The sequence below is a fragment of the Microcebus murinus genome, chromosome 8, assembly GCF_040939455.1.
Source record: "Microcebus murinus isolate Inina chromosome 8, M.murinus_Inina_mat1.0, whole genome shotgun sequence".
Classification (NCBI taxonomy): domain Eukaryota; kingdom Metazoa; phylum Chordata; class Mammalia; order Primates; family Cheirogaleidae; genus Microcebus; species Microcebus murinus.
This window is the reverse complement of record NC_134111.1, coordinates 26,842,501-26,856,548: the sequence shown is the minus strand read 5'-3', so window position 1 is coordinate 26,856,548 and position 14,048 is coordinate 26,842,501. Positions and strand designations below refer to the sequence as shown.

At 46.5% G+C, this 14,048-nt stretch overlaps 1 protein-coding gene across 3 annotated transcripts in view; it reads left to right on the top strand.

Moving 5' to 3' along the window:
• The first annotated feature begins 314 nt into the window (after window positions 1–314).
• ZEB2 (zinc finger E-box binding homeobox 2) overlaps window positions 315–14,048 on the top strand; it is a 136,489-nt gene continuing 122,755 nt past the window's right edge. Inside the window, exons 1-2 of one of the 3 annotated variants that reach the window (XM_012744771.3) lie at window positions 315–616; window positions 3,219–3,360. In XM_012744771.3, coding sequence (XP_012600225.1) covers window positions 3,288–3,360 — 73 coding nt within the window. In that variant the 5' untranslated portion in view covers window positions 315–616; window positions 3,219–3,287. Of the gene's footprint in view, window positions 617–1,726; window positions 2,271–2,872; window positions 3,029–3,218; window positions 3,361–14,048 lie in introns of those variants that run through there. The other 2 variants (XM_076005505.1, XM_076005504.1) reach the window with 2 other exon arrangements.

Genomic DNA, 14,048 nt, shown 5'->3' with positions numbered 1-14,048 from the left:
CAGTTCTGTGAATGGTGTGCACCGTTTTCCGCCCTGTACTCTGTAGGATTTAGTGATGAGGATAATGATGCCAAAGGCTTGACGGGGGAGGGGGGGCGTGGAGAAAGGAGGGAGGGAGGGAGCCGCCGAAAGGGAGGGAGAGAGAGGAAGGGAGGGAGGTGGAATTTCATTTCTTCCACTAAAGCGTTTGCGGAGACTTCAAGGTATAATCTATCCCAGATCCTTTCCCAGAGAGAAACTTGGCGATCACGTTTTCACATGATGCTCACGCTCAGGGCGCTTCAATTATCCCTCCCCACAAAGATAGGTGGCGCGTGTTTCAGGGTCTCTCCTCTCTCTCCTACAGAAAAGAAAAAGAAAAAAATGTCATTAGAAGAGGCGTAACACGTCAGTCCGTCCCCAGGTTTGTGTTTCCTGGAGTGGCCGAAAGAGATCAGTTCTAACCTGCTCCGCAGGAATAACGGTCCTGCCTCCCGACACTCTTGGCGAGGTTTTTGTACAGTTTGCTCCGGGAGCTGTTTCTTCGCTTCCACCTTTTTCTCCCCCACACTTCGCGGCTTCTTCATGCTTTTTCTTCTCACCATTTCTGGCCAAAACTACAAACAAGACTTCGCAGGTAGGTTTTTTTCTTCCCTTTTCTCTCTTTTTATCCCTTTTCGGTGTGCTCGTCCCCCATCCTCCTTTTCTAATTTTCTCATTTTGAGTGGGGATGTGAGTCTGAAGTGAGAAGGGGTGTCCGTGGGCAGGAATTTCAGGTGGGTTTAGCTCCTTTATGGCAAGCTTTTCCCAAGAGTAGCTTCTTCGCTTTCTCTCGCAGCCTCGCTCTGTCTCCTTCCTTTTCTCTCCTTTTTTCCTCCTCCAAATAATCTGCACTGTACCTGTCCATTCAGGTAACTAAAGGTGCCTCTTGCTACCCAGCCTAGGAAAAGTTTTATCGAGAACTATATGGCTGGAATAAAAACTCATCAAGGGGAGAGCTCCTGCTCTATTTTCGCATCTACTTTCTATTCATTATATTCAACAATTAGAACTTGGCAAATACCTGTTAATAATTACAAAACTTGGTCAGTACAGACCTACCAAATTCGGGGGGCAAGTCTTTCTCTTAGACATGGCAGTCCATGCTCTCCCACCGGAGAAGGCTGTTTTCTAAGCAGAAAGTTGCTTGTTTTTGTCTGCTTAGCGAGTTTCATTTCTTTATTTCATTCTTTGTGTGTGTATGTGTGTGAAGTAACACCTCACTTCTGTGATTATAAATAAAGAAGTGAAAGTCCTCATGGAACTTGAGTCGTTTACCAAGTGGAGGGGGGGTCACTACAGCTGGGAAGAAAACTGCTGTCAGGATATTAGGATTTTAAATTAGGAAAACTTTTGAAATTGTATTTTAAATGGCTAAGTAATATAGACATGGGCTTAATAGGAGACACATACACACACACTTCCCATTCCATACTTTGGCACTGAAAAGTCGAGAGAGAGAGATATCAGGAGTTCCCAGGAACAGTGATGAGCCCGGCTAACATGAATGTGTTTATCTCCCACCTACTTATATATTTTACATTCTCTCCCTGTAATGATGAGGGCAAGATTACTAACTCCAGAGTTAGGAATAACAGGCAAAGATAAAGTTTACAGCACAAATGCCCTGTCTCTCCCTCGCACACACATGCTCATAAAACTAGCAACTTACTTTATTAAACATGTATTTATATGCAATCGTGTGTAGGTCTCAGCATGAATACAGACAGGCCAGCTGTTTCATCCCAGACATTTGTGTGACCATTTATTTATTTCAGAATTTTCCCCAACAATTTCAGATCAATACGACAGGCAAGAATTGATAAAAAAAAATGTGTCAAACAAATTAAAAGTCTCCTACTATATATGCCTAGGTAAATTTAAGGTGCTTTCTAAAACATCCACTTCCCCTTCTCTGCCCCCACCCCCACTTCACCCCTCTGAGCAAATGTGTGGAAACTGATACTCACTTTCCAGGTTTTCTGCAAAGCTTCTAACACAGGAGACAATAGGTGCGGGGCGTGGGGACTGAGTGTGCTTGGCAGAGAAAGGGTTAATGGCCCTTGTGTTACAGTTTGCATCTGTTACATCTTTTATAGCCCCCTGTTTAAACTAATCCTCGAGGCACAGCATCTTCCCAACCTCCACCGAGTTTCGGGATTCTCCTCCTCTCCTGCCTGCCTCCGAGGTTCCCCTACTCCAAGTTTTGACAGTTTCAGCTGAAAAAATGCAGCGCCTCTCTCGATTTTTAGGTACAAAAGTTTCGAAGCCAGAAAGGATAGGATCATTTCAGTAGAGCTTAAAAGTATTGGCCGTAGTGGTTAGACTTTCTCTTTCCTTTCTTGAGGGGGGGGGGGAAGAAAAAAGGAAAAAAAAAATTTTTTTTTTCTACTGGAACTATTTAAGGGAACCGGTGTGGGGGAGCATGTGTGTGAGTGAGGTGGGGGGGGGGGAAATACTTAAGTAAATATTGTCAAAGTGGTGGTGGGGGGGGTGGGAGGTGGGGGCGAAGGGACAGTGTCCAAAGAGGCTTATAATTATATTTCTTATGGCGGCGTTAAAACGGGAAATCTTAATTTGGGGGCGGGGGGTGGGGGGAGGCAGAGACAGCGCCTCGATAAACTCCGAACGGGGAGGGGAGGGGGCACGGGCGAGTGGGCTTCCTATAATTACTATTATCAATTTGCCCGAGTGTGCTTCATCCAGGGGCTGTTTCGCGTTGTTTGTTTGTTTGTTTCCTCTGGGAAATGGTTGGGTGGGGGGCTGGCGGTGGGGGGGGGGGTGCGGTGCGGCGGGAGTGTGAGAAAAGATGAGAGCGAAAGAAAGCCTCGCCTCACCCCAAGTTCCCGAGCCGGGCTGAGGACTTTTCGGAGGAAAGGGTCCGCCTAGCCCTGAGTCAAGCAGTCTCGCTGTACCGCCGTGTGCATTCCCTCATACGGTCAGGAGTTATGACTCATTTGAAGATGTAATTCTTGTCTCTGATCCCCTCGCGGGTGCAACACACCAAACAGTAACAAACACAAAGCGCCTCGGGGCCAAGGCAGGGGCGGGGGGCGGGGAGGGGGCCGCCGAAGTTTCGCTTTGGCGCTGGGGGCGCGGATGGGTGCTCGCCGGGGCCCTGGCCCGGCTCCCTGGGGCGGCCCGCGCGCGCTTCAATGGGCGCGGGCGATGCCCACATTGTCGCTGTGTTTGGTTGCTAGATCGAGCCTGCGTGCTGCCGAAGCAGGGCGCCGAGTCCATGCGAACTGCCATCTGATCCGCTCTTATCAATGAAGCAGCCGATCATGGCGGATGGCCCCCGGTGCAAGAGGCGCAAACAAGCCAATCCCAGGAGGAAAAACGGTAAGAAGCGGCCCGAACCAAACTTTTCCGGGCCACTCCGCGGCTCCAGACCCGGGGAGCAGGAGGGGAGAGGGGGAAAGGAACCGAGGCGGCGGCGGCGGTGGCGGCGCCGGGGCTCGCGGGCGAGCCTCCCTCCGCGGCCGGCGCCGGAGCCCGGCGCGCGCGGCGGCCGGACCGGGGGGGAGTTGGGGAAGTGCCGGGCAAAGTGAGCGTCGGGCGCCCGGGGGCTCCGGGCGCGGGGGTCCGGCGGGGGCCCCGCGCCCCCAGCCCCGCCGCCTCCTCGCGCCCCCACCTCCGCCCTCCCTGCGCCTCCGCCTCCGCCTCCCGCTCCGCTCGCGCCCGGCCCGCCGGGGCTCCGGCCGGGCTCCGGGCGCGTCCGGCGAGGGCAGGGCGGGGGCCCGGGCGCCAGGTCCGGCAGGATCCCGGGCGGGGGCGGGGGTGGCAGAGGGACTGCGAGGGCGGGAGAGGGGACCCGGGGCTGTGCCTCAGCAAGGCTTAAAGTTTCTTGCCGGAGTCTCCCGGCCGCCTCTCCGTGCGCCAAGTAACGGTCCGCGGGCAGCGGGGCCCGGCCCAGCGCTCCCGGACCCGGAGGTGGGAGGGACTCGGCCGGCCCCGCGCGGGGTCCGGCGGGGTCGGTGCGGGCGCGGGGACCAGTGACTCCTCTCCGGCAGGCTCTGGCCCCCACGCTGGGGACCGGAGGAGTCGCAGGGCGCAGCGAGACTTTTTCCGGGCAGTTTCTACATGGTCAGGAGGAGCCCGTTATCCAGGCTGAGTCAGGAAGGAGGAAGGAGACGGGGGTACGAGGGGGACACACAGACCAGAGCTGGAAGATTACAGGGCAGGGTGACAGTTTAGTAGGTCCATCTTGGAGAGAGGCAGAGAAGGGACGAGGGGAGAGTGAGAAACGGAGAGGAAGAGAGCGAGAGAGGGGACCCCTTAGGTATTACCCCAAACAAAATCGTGGGAATAAAAGAGAAAAGTGATTGGCAAGAGCGCGGAAGGCGCCTGGGGGAGGGGAGAGGGCTGGGGACGAGCGAGGGTGCCGGGGGGGAGCTGACGGAGGACAACTGAGTCTAAAAAGAAAAAAAACCAACCCCCAAAACAAACAAGCGAACAAGCTCCAGCCCAGACTCGGAAAGGAAACTTCTCGCTCCCCTCGCTCTCAGCCCAAGCACCCGGCGGCGCGGGGCCGCGTAGACGCTCCCGAGCCAGGCGCGGAGACGCAGCGCCGGCCCGGCCTCCCGGCCTCCCGCAACCCCAGCCCGCGCCTCGCTGGGACCGCCGGGCCCACTTGGAGCAACTTTCCTCTAGAGAAGACAATTGTGCGCGCCCCCGGCCTGCACCAGAGCTGCGCAGCGGGGAGGGGGCGGCTGGGGGCGCAGTGTGGGGTGCTGGAAGGCGAAAAACACAAAGACGAGAGAATTTTGATTAGAGACGAATGATGCTTCCATCTCTCTCTCTCTCTCTCTCTCTCTCTCTCTCTCTCTCTCTCTCTCTCTCTCTCTCTCTCTCTCTCTCTCTCTCTCTCGTGTGTGTGTGTGTGTGTGTGTGTGTGTGTGTGTGTGTGTCTTTTGCTTGTTGTGGTGGAGGTGTCGAGCCATATGGGGGAGTGATAGAGAAATTTTAGTCAGAAACTGTTCCTTACGTTATCCTGCCTTTCCCCTTTGTGCTGTCTTTGATCTATTTGCTTGGCTTAGTATTACAGAAAAACAAGTACAATAATATATTCCGAGCTGCTTCCCCAAGATTCAGTTCAGGCTGCCTCTTTTTAAGTCTCTCTCTCTCTCTCTCTCTGCCCCGTCTCTTCTCCCTCTTCTTCTACCCCCCCCACACACTCTCCCTCTGTTAATTTAATTTTTTTTTTCACTCTGGTGTCTGGCATTATTTAAGGTGGTCCTTACACAGGAGACCTCCCCTTCCCCATCTCTGGGTAATTTAGTAGACACTAAAATTACACCTAATGTCCCTGTCTCCTATCCTGTGTTTCCTCTGTTCCTTTTATTAAATGTTGGTTATTGATTTTCTAAAATCAATGTCTGTTGTGGGGCTTTTTCCCCCCTCTTACAAGTATCTAGAGCACATTGCTGATCAACTGGATAACAAAAGCTTTGTGTCAAGGAGGTTTTTTTTTTTTTTCTTATGTTAAACAGTCATTTTTTGAGAGAAAAAAGAATGAGATTAATAACAAGACTGCCAGAAGTGTTCTTTTGCAGGGAAGACTATTTAGAGTGTTTGTCTCCTCTTACCTTCCTTCCTCCTTCCACCCCCTTCGGGATTTTGCCACCGATGATGACCAGCCTGGCCACGGCAGTGAGGTCAGGCCAGAGCCCAGGTCTAGGGAAATAGAGGGATCCCAGCTTCCTGGGAACCCCTAGAGGGGGGCTGGCGGAGAGGGAGGCCCCTGAGGGGCTTCGCAGCTGGCGGTGGAGTGCCAGGGAGGTGCGCAATCAGGGACCCTGCAACCATTTCCCCTCCACCCAGCCACTAACTTGGGAGAAACCTCCACACTCCAAAGTGGAAAGTTGAATTGCACGTTTTAAAGTGTTTAGCCCAAACCCTGCACACTTAACATCAAGCCTATCTATTGCTTACAGCTTTTGTAACTTTGACTGTTGCCTGTCTCTTTTTCCAAATAATCTTTGAGAAAACATGCTGTATATTGGTTACTTGTGTTTTTCATTGGGTTTAATCGGACTGAGAAGCAGGTAGAAGAGACCCCCACCCCCGGCTTTTCCATTTTCTTTCTCATCAAACACATATCCAATGCCTTTCCCTTTGGGAATTGCTAGGATTTATCTGAACTGAGTGGATTTTTCTTCTTTCCTGGATTCATGGAAAAGATGTCACTTTTGAGCTTGTGTCTTTGCTGATAACACTAAATATGATGATGCTTATCAAAATCATATAGAAATTCCTGGAAAGGAATAATGGCAATAATAATCATAGAAGTAGAAGCTGCAAAGGAAAAAAAAGAGAGATGGTCATCCAGGAACCTAGAATGGCACTTTATATAATTTTAATGAAGTCAACAGTGTATATATAGACTAAGGCGACAAGGAGATAAAACGTACAAAGCAGTGTGTGTGTTTGAAAGGCTGGTCAAGAATGTGGGTTAGAAGACAATGCTGTGTATACAATTATTAAAAATCAAAGAAGAAGGAGGTAATTCGAGGAAAATAAATGTACAAAGAGAGAAACAAGAATCTCAAATCTCACCTTCCAGATTCTCAGGCTAACAAGATGCCTGGCAAAGGCAGTGCCAGGGCCAAGTTAACCCATAGCAGGCAGGCAGTCTCCTTTCCCCCACATGGAAGGGATGAAATCTCTTCCCAGAAAATAAGATATGCAGGAGGAAAAGGGGTAGTGGGGTGAGGGGGAAAGAGGCAAAAAGCGAGTTGTTGCCCGCAGACAAGAATGTGTGTCGGTTTCAAGAAAGTTCAGTCAGATGATCCTCAGTCGCCTGACTCACTTTGTAACACTTTCACTGAAGCTGGAGAGGAGGGGGAAACCCAGCCCCCCTGTTTCATTCCCCTGATTATACCCCACTATCTCTACACAGCCTTGGAGTCAGAAATGAGCACTCGGAGCGCGAGATGCCCTGCTGCTGCCTGCCACCGGCACGGCCCCGTTTGTAACTTGCAAAGTTTGTTGCTTTTGCCCATGATTGGGGCAGCAGTTCCCGGGATGCTCCTGCCTCCCTCCTGCCTCCCACGGAGCCGGGGAGAGGGGCCTGCCTCCCCAGCCCGCCGCCTCCCCGCACCGGCCTCTGAACAACCGCACAGACACATGCACGTTGTCACAAAAATCAAATCCGGAAACTGCTTGTTTCAGAGAAGGGAATGAAGTTGTCTTTCAAAGGAAAACTGAATTAGGAGGAGTGGGGGGAAGGAAATGGAAGGAGGAAAGAAAAGTTAAATTTCATTTTTCTGCAAAGTTTCCGCTAAAGGGTTGGGGACTGTGTGAGGCAGAGGGGGAGCTTTCTACAAAAGCCTCTGCTCTCTGGTTTGCAGTGGGAAAGAAAAGGGATCAAGTTGAATGTTCTCAGGGCTTTGGATCCGAGAGTAGAAACAATCAGATGAGCAGAAATGATCACCCTTGTTTAAAATAAGTCCTCACTCCTTTTTACTACTTCCTTAAAGGGAGTGGAGGTGCTGGTAGTGGTGGTCAGAGGCTATGAGGGTCGGAGAAGTTGCTCCCAAACAGTGATGCTTAAAAGAAAAGAAAAGGATGTACAATCAACCCCTTCCTCAGGAGATGACTCCCAGCTCTGCTCCCTGAGAGGTGAAGTTGGGATGGGGCAACCGAGAGTCAGAGCCCTTCAATATGCACTGAGGCAGGGAAGTTTCCTTCCGATCACAGTCGTCAGTTCAGACTTGGTTATCTTTGCAAGGATGGAAATCTTTGGCAAGAAGCTTTCTTCGTAAAGTTGATGGGCTTATAGGGAGCCTGTTTTGCTGACTCTCAGAGCACTCAGGCAGCTTGTGTGGCAGGTACCAGTTCTCAAAGATATCCATCTCCATCCTTTTCTCTCTGTGGAGATCTTCTGCAAGTTATGTCAAGCTGCACACACACAAGGCTGGGAGCTATGTATCTAGACTGATCTATTTGTTTTATTTCGGTTTGGAAAAACTAAGTCAATTGGGGTAAAGACATGCTTTTCTTCATAGCACAGCCAGTAGCCTGGTGGCGTCCATAGCATCATGGTCCACCAGGGGTAAGGGTAGGCTAAGGATTTTAAACTTTACATTGTTTATCTGTTGCCAAATGATAATTAATTCAGGTCTTTAAACATTTGTTTTCTAATATGGATAAAACCAGGATTAAAGTTCCCTGCTAAACTGCTATGTCATGGGTTTCAGATGCTTCTTTCTTTCTTAATGTGCTTAAAGTAAAGAAAATTCCAAGAGGTTATTAAAGACCCTAATGCAATATTAAGAATATTTCCTGGGAAAAATGTGTGTCTACCCTGAAGGTAGGAAAGGAGGGCGTTGCTAGCTCTCTAGCAGCGCCGCGTTTATTCTAAGATGTGGGAGATTCTTTTCCTCACAACAGTTTTTGTCATCTGCATTCTTCCAAGGCTTTTAAGGTGCATTTTCTTCTGTGTGAAAGGGAATTCTTTGTCCTTTTCCTCTCCAGCACCGTGGCTTCCCAAGGTAGACACTATTTTGTGCCTGTCACAGAGAGAGGGAGTGCAGGTTTGCAATGCTCACAGACAATTGATTGTCTGCCCTAATGTGTTTCATTTACATGTTTATAACGTCAATGGTGCTGGGGTGTCCACTGTACCATTCATTCCCGCATTCCCACAAGGGGGCAATTGTCTGAATGGCCAAGTCAGACACCTTTTTGATTGCTCTTTGGTTGTCTTTTTAGAGCAAAGAGAAAAAGGAGGAAAATCTGTGATGCAGAAACACTAGTTGAAAATATACAGAATTAAATGTCACCACAAAAGCAGATGTTAACATAAGCCCAAATATGCTTTTTAGCCAAGATGTGAAGGTTGAAAAAAATAATTCAGAGCAGAAGAGAAGAATGATTTAAAACCAATAAATATAGCTCTATCTCCCCCCCCTTTACTTCTTTTCTTTCTTTAGCAATCAGAAGATGAAATGTGATTTTCCTTTTCATTTTTAAGCCTTGAAACATCCAGGCACTTCCTCATTATTTGTATGTTTGCTGTGATTTGTGAATTTTGTATATATTTACATAGCTCTTGTTTATGCCAACAGCATCAGCTTACCACTTGGAAAATCTATTGAATGACTATTTGGGCTGTGGGGAGTGTAAACTTTTAAAAAGTAAGATCCAAGTATTTCTTCATCAAGCAGTTTTTAAAAGGAAAACGATAATGATCAGTAGGCTCTATGGAAGCCTCTGCCTTAATAGCTATGTGGCAAATACTTTTATCTTGGGTGACAGTCGTGTCAGAGTGAAAGCTCTCAGGAAAAGTGTAACTAGTAGTTACAAAGTAAATAAAGGATTTCGTTTTAAGGTGTTCTGTGGTGTTTTTATGCTGTGTGTGTGTGCATGTGTGTGTTTTCTCTTGTGTTTCCTCTGAGGGAGGTATGAGGAAAAGCCATCTATGCATGTGCCTTTTGGCTTTTCTCTTCTCTCTGTTCTCCCTCACATATTATGCATGTATGTAGCCCACATGAATACACCTGTTTAAAAAAAAAAGATTTTACAGTTCAGATGGTGCCTTTCTGGTTCATTTAGGTAACAGTTATTAGAAGTTAGTGTGATTTTGCGTGTGGTCCATGAAGAGAGAAAATTCTAACTCTTGTGTCATGTGGTGGGCGGTAAACAGGAAGGAAAAACTTTTATAATTTTGTAGTAAATTAGGGAGGAAAAAAAAAATTGCCAGTCTGTGAAAAGATTTTTGCCTCTCCGGGAAGATACACACACAGTAGCTGCACCGTTAGCTGAACCCCTGACACGGCGGTCTTTTGAATGCCTTAGGTATGATTTCACTTTCGCTCACATCAATGCTGACCTGAATGCCTTTCATATCTGATCCGCTGTGTCTCTCCCAGTAAACATCCCCTGAGGGGAGAACAAAGAAAGGAGCTCTTCTTCTTCTTAATCACAATTCAGCCCTTTCACCGCCGGCAGGCTCCATTTGCATTCTGCCACAGAAAGCCAAGATGAAAAGAAAGAGAGAGAGAGAGAGAGAGAGAGAGAGGGAGAGAGAGAGAGAGAGAGAGAGAGAGAGAGAGAGAGAGAGAGAGAGACAGGCAGAGAGGGTAGTAGCTGAGTGAAATAACTTAGGTGTTTGTGGCTGTTTGTTGGGCTTCCCCTAGTTACCAGCCTTATATAGTTGCTGCTCACCCAGGCCCTGTCCCTCCTGACAGGCATATAGTGTTACAAGATGGCATGTCTGTACTATTCATGGCCACCCGCTCAACACTTGAGGTAAAAAGTGTCAGGGGTGGGATCAGATTCTCCCCCAGAAGCCTGGTAGATTGGGGGTCAGGTGTGTGGACTTCCCGCCCTTGAGTGCTGCCTAGGATTTGGCTTTGCTAAGTCTGGTTGCTGACCAGCGGCCCGGAGAGGTGAGGGCACTGCGGGCGGAGGGGCGGGGGCGCTGGAGCCCGGGGCCCCTGGTCTGGTTTCTGTGACGGGTGCTCATACCCTGCCTGAACGCACTGACAAATCCTCAGGAAAACTGGAAAAGACTTTCCCATTTTTCCCCCTGACTTTTTATGATAATTCATATTTTCAAATGAAAGGGGAAAAAAGCCAAGAAAGAAAGTCTCAAATGAGCCAAAAAGGAAAAAAAAAATTCTCTGAAAAGAATTTTAGGGGGAAAAGTTGTTCTATTTTAAAAAGCTTTGAGGGCTGTAAAGTGCCACGTTTTTCACACCTTCTCCATACTTTTTTTTCAGATTTTTTTAGTATGTTTAACATTTGTGAGATGACAGCCTTTTTGTATCTCAAACTGGATGCTTCAAGATTTGTAGGGAGGGGTTGGTGGTATTCACATTCTCTAGTGAGAGAAAGTTTGCGCCTAAAGGGCTCCTTCTTCCTGGGAACTGTTTAAACCCTCGCAGGTGGACCTGTCAGGTTTTACTGTGTTATTTGCCTCCATTTTCAACATGCAAAAGTAACATGCAGTTAATGGTATTGGAATGAGACCACAGCAAGAGCAGAAACCTCTCGTGACAACTTTTCAGCTACATTATCTTGCTCCTAAACTGTCTTGCCTTTTTTTTTTTCCTTTCTGAAACCACTTTTAAGATACCAGCAGTTTTTCTTCAACAATTAGATTAAGCATACAATGCACACACATGCGCACACATACAACTTTGGAGGTGCAATCTCTTCAAACAGCAGAGTGAATAATTTGAAATGGGGGCTTTTCCAATAGCCATTGTGGCAGATTTCACTTATAAGAGCAGAACTAACGGTAGATATTAGAAGTTGTACGCGAACATGTGACACAGATTCCTGAATTTTTTTTCCTTTTTCCCAGAAGATTTACAGAATTTACAAAAAGAGATTATCCCTACACCTTCCACCCCTCCTATCCACCCCCATGACCCAAGCAATGAAGGATTTAGGCAGATTTACTTCAGTAAACACCTTTGGACACTTGGGGGGAAAGTGGGAGTCTGTTTGCAAAAGGAGGCTTTTGTTAAGTGAGGTACTGGGATAATGCTTTACCAGGCAGCTGTGATATTAACCTACCCAGCTATGCGGGAACACTCTTTAACTCTTTGAGTGCCTGGCCTTTTGCGCTCAGCAGATAAAATCCTGGCTCTCTAAAGACACTCAGAATTCTAGCTCTAGCAGTTTATTATTCAGACAAGTCTTGTAGACATGAAAACTGTTCAAGCTTTTAAAACAATGTGGTTTAATTAGATGAGGTGGACTTACATTGCTCATAAGCCCTCCAAATGGTGGTTTATAATTGGCAAGGAAAAAAAAAAAGATAGAAAAAAGGAATCAAGGCAGCACATTAAAAATTCCAGGAAATATCTTTAGAAAAGCTATTTTCATTTCTAGCTTTTAAAATATTAGACTACGGTAGCTAGAGGGAAGGAAGCAGCTGGAGCCTCACTCCTTCCTATAAAAGACACCAGAAGTTTGTGATGGAGAAAGGGGCTTCAACTTGAAAAGCTGTAAGAGGCCAGTGCGGACAGTGACATTATCTCAGCCTTCGCATCTTTTCAAGGGGGAAGTGTTGCCTATCTATCCGAGCTTGGGAGGTCATGTGCACCTCAGAGTCAGGGCCTCAGGCCGGCCGTTACCAACTTGAGACTTTCCAAAGCAAGCAGAGAGGCATTTATGAGGAAGGAGTTAATGGTTATTATTTTTTTTTTTTTTTTGCTGGGCACAAGAATAACTTTACAGGTGTTGCATTGGGGCTTAAATAAGATTGCCTTATTTAGTTTCGAAAAAGAGTGTAGGTGTCAACATTCGAGCAGCCACAAATGTGTGAGAAAGTAAAGGGTATGAGACATGACAGAATTAAAGGTGTTTGCTATGTTGTTACACCGTGTGTCAGGCTGCAAGCTCCCTTTGTCACAGCCTCCTGGTGATTTGACAGCGCAGATCTACTTCCCTTCTAGGTGAGACAGCATTTTTAAACTGGAGTTATAAATATGGTGCACCCTTCGCCTTGCACCCTGCCTCCCAGATCCGTGAATCCTATTTGAAAGCATCTTGCCCTGAGACACAATGAACAAACGCCCGTATACAAGGGGGCTGTGGGTTCTGGGGCCCGGGCAGCGCCAGCATCACAGTGGCTGGCATTGACTGTTGTTTGGCAAGAACGTCCTCTGCCAAATCATCCAATAATTAAGTTTTATGTTATTTGTATGAACGACCAATATTCCTTTTTCAAATCAAAGGGAGGCTTAAAATTACTTTTTGAGCACTTTCAGACCATGGTCAGGTCACAGTTTGGGGGCTGAATTAAAATGATCTCATTCATGATCTAATTGAGGTTGGCAAAACCTTAGCAGTAGCAGGAGTACATAAATATAAATCAAAGACCAAAATTTAGCAAATCATATCATTTGCTAGAAATCTGCTCATGAATTATTCTCCGATTGCCAACCCAGAAGTTAAACTTTGTCTCCCCTCAGCAACAGTAACTGCGCATATTTTTTCAGGCTTCTGACAGGAAAGTTAGAGGAGCTGAAAAGAGAAAGGAGAAGGAAGATGATCACCGTGTCATCAGATATTGTGCATTTGTGACCCAAGAAAGTTATGAGGCTGAGAAAGCCATGTACATTTACAGTGGGCGCTGCAGTCTTGCTTAGGAATTAATATGGGCTTCTAAAAACCAGACTTCGGAAGAGCAAGCAACATAGACACATGCAGAGTATAGGGGAAGCACACGTTTTGAGAAGGGTCTGATTGAAGTTTGGTTTCATTTTTCAGTGGAAGAATGTAAGCATCATGATTCGTGATTATTTACAAATTTAGTTCTATTACTGAGCTGAGTCCAGGGATTGATTTGAAGTAGTGGTTAGAATTAGAAGACAATACAGAACAGTGAGTGTACATATTCAGTTTACCTTGCCTCCTTTTTTTCTTTTTAACATTACTATAAAATTAAGTCTCCCGATAACTTTTCCTATAATCTATGGTATTAAATGTCATGTTCTATTGTTATGTAATCCATTTTTAAGATGTTCTTAATTTTTCTTGGTTGCTGTGTGTTATTTAGCTTAAAGCCACTCACATTCTACTATAAACTAGAAGAAGTCAAATTCTGAACTTGAATATTTCGAAGTTAAAATTTTAAATCCCACTTAAATGAAGATATTCTTTGAATCAAACTATAAACACAGAACTGGTCAGGTTAGCCAACTTTATTTATCATAAGGACAAATATATGAAGGTATATTTTTAAATCTCCAGGATAAAGTGAAAACACTTCAATAATCTCAGGTGAGAGAGGTAAATGACCACATTCTTTTGAGAATAAGTAATTGTCCTTAATAATTTCCTAAAACATATTTACATAAAAAACTGTAATGGATTCCTCTTATTTAATAGTTGTATTGCTCATATGACAACATAGTGATTTTTGTTCTTTGTATGCTATTTCATATTTCTTTTTTAAATTAACTCTAGAAAGAGTACTCCTGACAAAGTGATATCCAGCCCCTCCCCAAAATAAGAAAGAAGTAATCAATAATAGATGAACAGATTTAAATACCATGCTATATAAAATG